Source organism: Vicia villosa, linkage group LG1 (assembly GCF_029867415.1).
Source record: "Vicia villosa cultivar HV-30 ecotype Madison, WI linkage group LG1, Vvil1.0, whole genome shotgun sequence".
Lineage (NCBI taxonomy): Eukaryota > Viridiplantae > Streptophyta > Magnoliopsida > Fabales > Fabaceae > Vicia > Vicia villosa.
This window is the reverse complement of record NC_081180.1, coordinates 55,667,329-55,678,941: the sequence shown is the minus strand read 5'-3', so window position 1 is coordinate 55,678,941 and position 11,613 is coordinate 55,667,329. Positions and strand designations below refer to the sequence as shown.

General features: G+C 34.4%; 1 protein-coding gene and 3 non-coding genes across 4 annotated transcripts; all 4 read left to right on the top strand.

Moving 5' to 3' along the window:
- On the top strand, positions 1-4,038 carry LOC131638453 (ribose-phosphate pyrophosphokinase 1). The gene is made up of 8 exons (XM_058909018.1): positions 1-337; positions 448-606; positions 695-943; positions 1,047-1,190; positions 1,275-1,442; positions 2,226-2,295; positions 3,464-3,545; positions 3,797-4,038. Exons 1-8 carry the CDS (start codon positions 185-187, stop codon positions 3,975-3,977), a joined length of 1,206 nt encoding a protein of 401 aa, XP_058765001.1. The 5' UTR covers positions 1-184; the 3' UTR covers positions 3,978-4,038.
- Positions 4,039-10,560: 6,522 nt separating this feature from the next.
- On the top strand, positions 10,561-10,630 carry LOC131645533 (small nucleolar RNA U61). The gene has a single exon (XR_009297141.1). It is a non-coding gene; the product is annotated as a small nucleolar RNA U61 (small nucleolar RNA).
- Positions 10,631-10,758: 128 nt separating this feature from the next.
- LOC131645545 (small nucleolar RNA snoR14) lies at positions 10,759-10,844 on the top strand. The gene has a single exon (XR_009297153.1). It is a non-coding gene; the product is annotated as a small nucleolar RNA snoR14 (small nucleolar RNA).
- Positions 10,845-10,922: 78 nt separating this feature from the next.
- LOC131645504 (small nucleolar RNA Z101) lies at positions 10,923-11,015 on the top strand. Its single transcript, XR_009297121.1, has one exon. It is a non-coding gene; the product is annotated as a small nucleolar RNA Z101 (small nucleolar RNA).
- The last annotated feature ends 598 nt before the right edge of the window (positions 11,016-11,613 follow it).

The following is an 11,613-nucleotide window of genomic DNA, read 5'->3' as shown; positions in this document are numbered from 1 at the left end:
TCTCGCGTGTTAAACCCCAGACCCGCCACAAGCAACAACAGAGCTCTAGAATCGCTCTGTTCTTCTGCTTCAAATCTGCTTTAAATCTCTCTCTCTCTCTCTCTCTCTCTCTCTCTCTCTCTCTCTCTCTCTCTCTCTGAGAACACAAACCCTAACCGTGACACGTGTTGTTGTTCCTGAACACATGGCTTCATCACTCTTCCAAGTTCAACACACGTCGTCATCAACCATGCCTTTCACTTCTTCCTCCTCCTCTATCTTCACCGGCGCCTCCACCGTCCGAACATTAGGTTTTCTTGACCTTCCCCGCACTCGAACCGTCGCGTTCAATAGCGTGGTACTGTTTCATTTTCCTTTTTCTCTTTCTCTTTCTTTTGTTATATTATTTTATATTATTATATTATTACTTACACTTTATGTTTTTTATTTATTTTTTATTCTCGTTAGAAATGTGATATGTCTGAAGCTTCGAATTTACTTAACGGGAAACCGATTGTTCCCGTTCTACCCAAGTTCATGGAGTCTGCAAAAACTGAGAAAACAGTTAATAGAAACGGTAGCAAGTTGAAACTGTTCTCCGGTACCGCCAATCCTGCACTCTCTCAGGTACTGTACTTCCATTTTTCTTTACTTTCATTTTAATGTATAGTTTAGTTAGTTTTTTTTAATGAAATTATTGTGTTGCTTCAACTAGGAAATTGCTAGGTATATGGGTTTGGAGCTTGGAAAAGTTTCGATAAAGCGATTTGCGGATGGTGAAATCTATGTCCAGTTACAAGAGAGTGTTAGAGGTTGTAATGTGTATCTTATACAACCAACATGCCCTCCTGCTAATGAGAATTTCATGGAGCTTCAGATAATGATCGATGCTTGTCGAAGAGCTTCCGCCAAAAACATCACCGCTGTGATTCCATATTTTGGTTATGCTAGAGCTGATAGAAAGGCAAGTATATCTATATATATACCAGAAATGTTTAATTTTGTTGGTTTCCTGAGGGATTTATATAGAGCTTTTTTTTTTTGGTTTGTTTTGTTTTGTTTAACAGACTCAAGGGCGTGAATCGATTGCAGCTAAACTTGTTGCGAACCTGATTACCAAAGCTGGGGCGGATCGTGTTCTTGCTTGTGATCTTCATTCAGGGCAGTCTATGGGTTACTTTGATATTCCCGTGGATCATGTGCATTGTCAGGTAAATTATTACTAGCTATGAATTTGTTGTAGTTTGTTTATTTGATGTGTTTTCTGATGATGTTGTGTATGTTGTGTCCACTAGCCTGTGATTCTTGATTATCTTGCTAGTAAGACGATAAGTTCAAATGACTTGGTGGTTGTTTCCCCTGATGTTGGTGGTGTTGCAAGAGCACGTGCTTTTGCGAAGAAGTTGTCTGATGCACCTTTGGCTATTGTAGACAAAAGGCGCCATGGACACAATGTTGCTGAGGTAATACCTGGCACAAAATCTGTGAATTATCCTTTGAAATATATCTTTTGGAATTGCCGTTTACATAAGCAATCATAGTTTTCAAACATCGTTTAGTTGATTTTTATTGATGGTAATTATCTATAACTACATAAATAAGTTTTCCTTTGCTGGTACACTTGGCTACGCTTAACTTAACCGGCTGTTGTGGCTATTGGTAATACTTATTTGGTGTGTACAATGTTAAATTTTACCTGCAAAAGATAGAAGGTCATATGAAAGATGCTTCCTTACTGTATTATTGGGTTTGCTCAATCGAGGGTTGTAATACGTAAGAATGGTCTTACATGAGGTGCATAGGTGGGGTATTTTATGACTATGCTATTATGTAATTTACAGTGACATCTCTAATATTTCTAGCTTTATTTGGTTTGCATACCATTTATTGTTCTTCTAGGTTGTTATAATTAGTATATTGGAATCAGTTAGAATGTCGTGGTCCTTATACAAGACACTTTCGCACTGTTGTCCCGTTTATTTGATTTTGACAAGGTTATGAGGATTCTAGCTCTAGAGGAATCGATCGATCACATTAAGTTACATTGTTGTTTAGTGTTTTGATCAAAATAAGGTTATGAGGATTCAAGCTCTAGAGAGATTGATCGATCACAATAAGTTACATTGTTGTTTAGTGTTTTGATTTCAGGGGCTTAATCTGTCTTACAGGAGTTACAGTATTCTAGAGGGTTACAATAACTATGTGGATCATTAAGTTTATTTATGTGTCTTATGTTTCTATCGCAGGTGATGAATCTGATTGGTGATGTAAAAGGAAAGGTTGCTGTAATGGTGGATGATATGATTGACACGGCTGGTACGCCTAAAGTTTCTGTAGCATTATGTTGGTGCTCTATATTTCTAACTGATTTGCATCAGGATTTAAGAAATCATTTATTCTTATAAAAAATTGCTTAATGAAACTTAACACATTTTTGGTTTCAATGGAAGTGAGTGGATAGAAAGAACAAAGGAAATAAAGTTTTTGGGAAAACAGGATTCCATCCTTTGGCTGTTTTGTGCGAAGTGAAAGAAGGCTTGATTTCTGTGGGCCCCATGTCCAAAATTTTTCCACCAAAACTAAGAAGAAAGTAAAAAACTGACATGCAATTCAGGAAATGACAAAATGGTCCTCTCTGATTAATACATTGTGCCTTTTTTTTTTTTTCAATTAATTTGCTTTATCATTACCGCCTAATGCGCTAATATCATTCCTAGAGGTGGCAAAACAGGCAGGGCCCATCATTTTTGATGGGTCAAGCTAAAGTTTCTGGCCTGACCTTCTACTTTGCCTGCCTGCCCCGTTTTTTTGGCGAGTGTGAGTGTGGGCATAAACAGGGCCGACATGACTTATTATTACTTTTAGGCTTTAGGGGTGGTAGAGCCTGCCGGTCCGCCCCGCCCTTTTTGGTAGGTCAAGCCAAGTTTTCCGCCTCGCCCTCCCTAATTTGCCCGCCTGCCCGATTTTTCGGCGGAGCAGGCATGCCCCATTTTCCACCCCTTATCATTCCATTTCATTTTTATATAGCTTTGTTTTATTCTACCCGGGGTCGCTTGTTTTATGTTAAAATATATAATATTCCATCTTATCGCGGGGATATTTATGTCATTTCCCTACTGCATATTTTTCTTTCCTTTTCATTTCCTTTTTACTTACAATCGTTTCATTTTCCACTAATATTCATTCCATTAGCATGCTTTCCTTTTTTACTTCTCTTTCCTCATTCTAACAGCATTAGAGATTGGATTTAATTATTAAATAGTTAAAGGTATCTTAAGACAATAATTGAGATTTACAATCACTTTATGATTCTATCCATTGCATTTGCCTGTTGGTTGCTACTTGACAGGTTCAGTTTTCATTTCCATAATAAAGATTTGTGGTGTTTCCTCATTCTTGCGTAGGAAAGCACGATAGACATGATGTTTTTATATACTGTTTGTCCTTTTATTGACTGATATTTGTTTGTTATTTTGGATCTCAGGAACCATTGCCAAGGGTGCGGCACTATTACATGAAGAGGGAGCTAGGGAAGTTTATGCTTGTTGCACTCATGGTGTTTTCAGGTATTGCGCTCATTTCTTCTTAGTCTCGTTATTTTGATCCCCTAGTATAGTGGGAGAAGCATGTTATACTATTTTATACAATGCTCTTCAATTTCAATTAGCTTACATACTGCTTAAGTTGTCAAGCATTATTCCAAAATCGAGGGTTATTATGTTCATCATTGACGCTGCGCTCTTAAATATATGTATCTAGGAGCTTATATTTTGCATTACGTATGAAACTGAAATCTTATTATGTTATATATTTGCAGCCCTCCTGCAATCGAGAGGCTATCGAGTGGCTTATTTCAAGAGGTGATAATTACCAATACCATTCCAGTTTCAGAGAAGAACTATTTCCCTCAGTTAACTATTCTTACCGTAGCAAACCTGTTGGGTGAAACTATTTGGCGTATTCATGACGATAGTTCTGTCAGTAGTATTTTTCAGTGAAGAATTTAAATTGCGGTTTGCAATTAATTTCAATCAATAAATGTTGTTAATTATAGGCGTATCTATTTTTCATTTCATTTTTACTCAGGTCTCGATTACGCCTAGTATATCATTTTGGTTTCAATTTTAAATGTCATGTAGTGGACCTTTATCTTTATAAATAATAAAATTTTAAATATATCTTTGGTCTCTTGAGATATGGTTTGTGTGAAATTGACCATGCACGGATGGAGAATGAATCTTTTTTTTGATGTGGAAATTATTTTTAAATCTAAAGTCACGAAAACAGCAGTACGTTTACGAGTTTCTTCAATTGACACACTCACGATGAGATGTAGCATATTTGAAAATGACAAGATATGGTTTAACAAACAACCGGTTTGGAATGAAAAAGAATGTGTAGCTACGAATGAAACGTTTGTAACAGGGTGTATAAAAAATATTTAGTTATTAGATGGTGTTATAGGTGATGGAACATTCCTGTTTGGAATGAAAAGTGGCTTAGTGGCACTGGCAATTCCTCTACCCTTATTCTATATCTTTATTTTCAAAACCAACTCTACGTTGGTGACCTTCTCATACAAAACAACACGAGGCAATGCATGGTAAGAAAATGACGGAGGATAATGAGATAGAACAAGAATCTCACATGAGAAGATCAACAAGGCTTCAAGTGTTTTCTCTTTATGTTTCTTGTCTCTTGCTCGATCTTCAAATAATTCAAGTGTTGGATTCGGGTGTTTTCTCCTTTATGTTAACCTTTCTCACTTCTGTGGCCTAGCCATTTGTGCCTTACCTTGTTTCTCGTGTATTGAGAAACATTGATATTTTTTTTATTTGTCTATCCTTGTATATTGTACATGGAGCCTTTCTTTTATTGAGTTTTCATTTACTACCTCAAAATATGGTTAGTGGCATTCTCTCTAATTAGGGTTATTTTACCGTTGAGAACGATCTTAGCTGTGATATGATTCTCTTATCTTCACAATATTAAATTCTTCTTTCTAGCATGACGAGTGTATTATAAATGTCGACCTCAACAATGTGTCACTCTAGCTATAGAAGATATTGTTCGTTATGGGTGTGAGAACTCTCACGACTGTCTTTTAGAAAAGACGCCTCATTGGGTTGAGGTGTTGTATATAAACTATCCTTAACCTCAATTTACTAGCAATGTAAGATATTTTGGTCAACTCAGAACAGTTGTCTCGCAGTCTAGGCTAAGGGGCAATATATGAACATTGAGTTTCCACTGACCGCACCAATGTTATGTACCAATCAACCTCAAGTCTGCGCCACTACCAATACGGTGTAGTGTTTTCTTTGAGTGTGAGATCCCTCAAACTTTATTCTTTATATAAGTCTACTTGTTAAGTTGAGGAGTTTGGGTGTTGTATATAAACTACCATAGGCCTCGATTCTCAAACAATGTGATACTATTTTGGTAAACCTGAGATAATGAGAAAAATTATTCACGGGTGTAACGTAGATGGATACACCTGAGTCAATTATCTAATAGTAATCATATATAACATTTAGATAATAGTATACTTTTATAAAAAAAAATATTGTTAGCCTGAGGCTGCTTCAGTGGTTAAATCTTTATTTTTCTTAGGATCAATCTACTGAAGATGAATGGTCCCAACTTACTGATCATTCTTTATGAATCGAACCTTAGATTTTATGTGGTCTAGTTTGTCACAATAGTATCAATTGAGTATAGTAAGAGACTTGGATCATAGGAATTTTCATGAACACATTTTTCTTGATTCTTACCTCTTCCTTTAACACCATCCATACTAATACTTTCGTTTTGAGTTGAGTTAATTAGATTGACAATTAGAGTGTCTTAACTCTCAAACAAATAACTAAATACAAGTGTTTACAAATCACCATCTATCTTCATTTCACTTTTTGTCAACTAATTTACAATATCTTTGAAGGTATTTAGATTTTCGATCATAATTTATCGTTATACTAATCCAACTTCACAAGCTATCTAACAAGTTGAGCTTTATTTCTCAATGTCTTCTTTTGAGTCAAAGATTCCAACTCCGTCCATAATTTCAAGTGCATTAGTATGTTGGTTGATAAATGTGTACTTTACCTATTTATCACTATTATATCCACACGCTTATTAACTTACTTATGCTTAATTAAAAATTATCTAGATAAGTATGTATTGATTTTGTTTTATATCTTTTTGAATTTTTTAGGTTAAAAGATGTAAAAGCAAAGAAAAATGATCAACTGCCCAGTTAGGGAAAGTATACGATCCAAAGACCAAGAAGCCAAAGATAAGCCAAATTCATTAGGATAATTTGAGCTCGATGAGCGAAAATGGGACATAATCTTGGTTGGAAAACAAGAGCAATTCATTGGGAAAATATGAGTTCAAGCAATGACTATGAGGCATAATGATTTCAAGACATATATGCCACTCAAAACAAACACTCTGCCATTAGTCGGAGCAGCAGTAGTCGATGCCTTCTTTGGTTTCTGAGAGTGAGTACTAATATGACCATGTTCACCATAATTATAGAAAGTGAGGATGTTACTTTTACACTCAGCAGCACGATAACCTGGCCTCCCACACTTGAAGCAATTCTCAGTCGTGCTCTTGCACTCAGAAATACAGTGACCAGTCTCTCCACACTTGTAGCATCTCTCATAGAAGGATGCGCTCCTCCCCTACTTTTCTCTTTCCCACTTGTGGATTTTTTATCAGCCTTCTACTTCCCCTTATTAATTAGATTCCCATAAGGCTTCCCGCTATTACGGTCTTTCCATTTCTTCTCAATAATACCCTTACTTTTAGCTCCAGGAACTCGATATCTTTCTTACTGCGCACGTCCATTGGGAAATACTTCTCTAAAAATTCATCTCTGAGCAAAACCCAGGTGATTTATATGCCTATAACTTCCATTCCATAACGTGCATTATTCCACCATTCTTCGGCCTCCTCAGACACCATATGAATACCGAACAACACTTTCTGAGCATTAGTGCAAGCCATCACTCGAAAAATCTTCTCGATCTCTCTGAGCCATGCCTGAGCACCTTTAAGATCATATATGCCCTTAAAAGGTAGGTAGATTGTTCCTTCGAAACTTCCCCAAACCACAAAATTCATCATCTGTACCTTGATGATTTTGCTGACCCTGAAGCATCTGAGCCATCACTTTCAAAGCATTAGCAATCGCTCATCGTCTCTTCCTCCAACCATATTTCTGCACACCAACAAACAACCATTAGAAGAAACATTGCACCGATAATGTTTATACACTTGTCGCATACTAGGGAACATATAACATTACAAAAAACCTGGCCGGATGGACCGACCTGCTCTAATACCACTATGTAACACCCTAAAACTCCAACTCTTAATTTAAAAGAATAAAATCATCATTTTAGGATGATACTCAACATAACATGCATACTTTTCAAATAAATTTCAAAACTCCTCAATTAGAAATGATAACTCACAACGGGATTCAAATAACTAACATAAACTTCAAATATCTCATCAATTTGAAAAAACCTTAATTGAAACAACATAATACAATGATTAAACCAAAAAAACAAATGAAACACCTTGTTTTCGATGTTACATAATCAGAGCATTAACCAACTAAAACGATAAACTAAAAATGATAAACGAGGAAGCTTTACAATAATCCTCCCATTCACATCAACTATTACTCCTGTTCTTAAGTATATGGGCACAACGTACATCCACACACAAACAAAAAACGAAGGGGGGGGGGGGGGGTGAGAATATGCTTGATTATATTAGTGCTGCAAATGACCAGGAAAGGTATCATAAACAACAACAAGTATCAAACAGATAATTCATTCACACCACAATCATTAAATCACAATGTGAACATGTATGCAATGTAACAACACCTTAATCCTATATGCATGTGGTATCAATTTGGACATCAGAGTTATGTTACCGATCTTGTCCACTTCCGACGACCCCTCTTCAAACCAGGCCCCTCTTCGAACTCCAAACACTTCTAAATTAACAACTCATAACGTCACAACAACGACACATATGATGCAATGATAGTGCAACAACATTTAGGTGCAACATTCACCAATGATCCCACTTTGAACCATGTACAACATGCAATACAACATTCAAATAATCAACTCTTCTGAACTACACAGTTCAATACAACATTTATGGTTTGATACATAACACACGATTTCCATAATCAACTCAACTACCATTTCATCATGATAATAATTTATCAATTAACATCAAACAGTGCCAACTTGTGTTACTCAACGCCTAACTGTACCAACACTCGCCAAAATCAGAACTCTATCGCGAAACCGATTCAAAAAATGAAAATTTTGCACAGTTATCCTCGCTAAGCCTAGCTTTTTGGGGCTAAGCCTATCTTTTTGGGACTAAGTGTAGACGCCCAAAACAACAAAAATAAAAAACGCGATTTTCACTATTAGAGCTCATTCCAAGCTTCGATTTCAACCCCGAATCACCCAATTCGATCATAAATACATAGATTCATATTATATACTATCTAAACAACATCTATCTATCACTTAACACATCAAAATAATCACTTTTCATAGCTTTCAAGGTTAGATTCAAAACTCTAAAACTCATATCAACACAACATGTATAAAAATCAACATATAACGTAACACAAAATTATATATTAACATGGTGATTGACACGAATTTCACACATTCACAATCAAGTACTCATAACATACAACAATGAGAATTCAACCTAGAGGAGGGTGAGGATCCCTCTCTACCCTTCATACAATATACACCCATAGTAGAGTAATCTCCCCTTACCTTAAATTCCAACAAAAACACTACAATAATGGTGGATTCTTTTTACCTTAAGCCCTTAGCCTCCTATTTGCCTTTGCCTCATTTTCTCTATTTCTTCCGATTCTACGAATGGTAAAAGTCTCTCAACCCCCACTCTATTCTATTTAAAAGAGTGGGAGGGCGAAATATGTTATTCCTATTTCACCCCTCCCAACTTAAAATTTATTTTTATTTTATTATTTACTCTTTATTTCCACCATTCCTCTTATTTTATAATTATTTTCTCCAAACTCTATTTTCCCACCTAAATCTCGCTATTGTATTTTTTGTCTATTAATTCGATTATTCAAAATTACTAAATTATAAATAATGTCTAACATTATCTATTCTCCCACCAACACCCATCAATAACACATAACACACATATTCACCACATATTTATTAAATGCATATAAATCACTTAATAATTAAATAAAATGCAACTAAATTCAATTAAATAATTTAATTGAATTCGGGGTGTTACAATCCTCATGGGATAGGATTCCAACAACATCTTAGTGAAATGATCGACTCACCACCTCCCAAAAATTCTCTAGCAATACCGTTAAATATATGGCGAATTTGTTCACAACTGTTTCTTTCTTCTAGATCCTTTTCCTTTCTTGCCCGAGGTTATGAGATTCTCCTACACATATCTTCTCAAATGGCCTTCTTGGATGACACACTCTATTTCTTTCCTTGGTTGACAATAATTATTTGTGTGATGACCATTGACTTTGTGGTGTCTGCACCATTTTAGGGTGTATGATATGGGATGACTATGATGCGGTACACTTCTCGTAGTATATGCTTTTGTCTAGTGTTCAAAGGCATATAATTTTCTATGGACTTTCTTGTAAGAGATACAAGATTCAGTTGATTAAAACGAACGATTGTATAACATAATTGAAATTACACCGTTCGATCCTTAATAACATCGGCAAAAACTCATCTACACATATAATAAGTAATATAATGATAAACAAATATTATTTTTTGATAATTGATGCAATGAACTCTATTAAATTCACAATCAAATATTTTAATATATTTTAATTTACGAAAAAATAAAGTCTTCAACAATGATTAAAAACGATTTACTTTATGATAAATTCTTAGATACTCATGATAAGTAATTGAGTACCGATACCTTTAGTATAAATTAATTTAAAATTTGACTTTATTTTAAAATAAAATAATTGTAAAAAATGATGTATCATTGAATAGTGATATTTGATTAGACGAGGGTATCGATAGCCAATCAGAATATTCACATGATTGAAGTATAATTTAATCTTTACAAAAGACAATATTCTTAAATAAACTTTTTCAATAAATCATCCATAGTGGTTAATAATTTATTTTTACTAATACACACACATATGCAATCTAATTTTAAAATTATAAAATATTTGAATAAAAACATGATTTTAAAGGATACACACACTACGGGCCTGCCTTCCCAATCACCAGTTGGGCTCATGAAATACAAAACCTACCCGACCCAACTGGTTTACCTTGTTATACATTTCAGAGTGAAACCCTAGTCCCGTCTCCGCCTAATATTGATAAAACCCTATTTTACACCTATAAATAACCTTCAAATTCCTCTAGTTATTCATCATTATCGTCTTCTTCAGCCCATTCTTTCGAGTTCCTCTGTGCTGTGTAATATTGTCTTATTCTATTTTGATATTGTGTTATATTTCAGTTATGTTATGAACAATTTGAGCCGTGATGAAAAAATCTGTGCCGGAGCTAGTCGATGATGGCGCAATCCTCTAAGAAGTTCTGAGCTCTGACACTTCAAGTTTTATACTTCGATTTATAGTGATTTGCTTTTGTTATCTGTTGTTTTAAAAATCAGTTGTCTTTTTTTTTTTGTGATTATGTTTACTGAATATCAAATTTATGAGGGGGGAGGATAGCGAGATGATGATAGAAATTCATTTGTCTGTCAATCCGCTGATTAACTTTTGATGTAATTTATGAATCCCGACAGGTTCTGATCGCTTTCCTAATTCCTCCAAAGTTTGATTTATCAGTTATTTATGATATGGTTTTTGATGTGTTATTTAATTTAAGTGTTTCAATGGGCAGATGATGAATCTAATTTTGTGTAAATGGGTAATTTGCATCTGAAATTTATTGATGTTACATCACCTTGGAGAACTGAAGCCCAGAAATATATTGAAACAAACTTTCTTTTACTTTATATGAATAGTTTTTGTTGTTGATGTGATCCCAATAGCCCCTTGGATAGTTAAACTACTTGCACTTATTGTTTAGCTACTTGATTATTGTTTAGCTACTTGAGTTATATTCCTGATTTGCTTATATTGATTAAAATCAAACCGTTCGAACATGAACTACATAAGTACTATTGTCTATGTCTATCACTACTACTGTTGTGATAAAATTCTGGTAAAAGATAAATAATTGATCAATTAATTTTTTATTCCATTATGTAATGGTTCAGTTCAACAAAAAATAATTGATCAATTAATTTTTTTATTCCATTGTGTTTCAAAATGAAAAATGAATGTTTCAAAATGAAAAATGAATGTTTCAAAATGAAAAATGAATGTTTCAAAATGAAAAATGAATGTTTCAAAATGAAAAATGAATGTTTCAAAATGAAAAATGAATGTTTCAAAATGAAAAATGAATGTTTCAAAATGAAAAATGAATGTTTCAAAATGAAAAATGAAAAATAGTTGATCAATTAATTTTTTATTCCATTATGTAATGGTTCAACACATATTAAATAATTAAAATATAA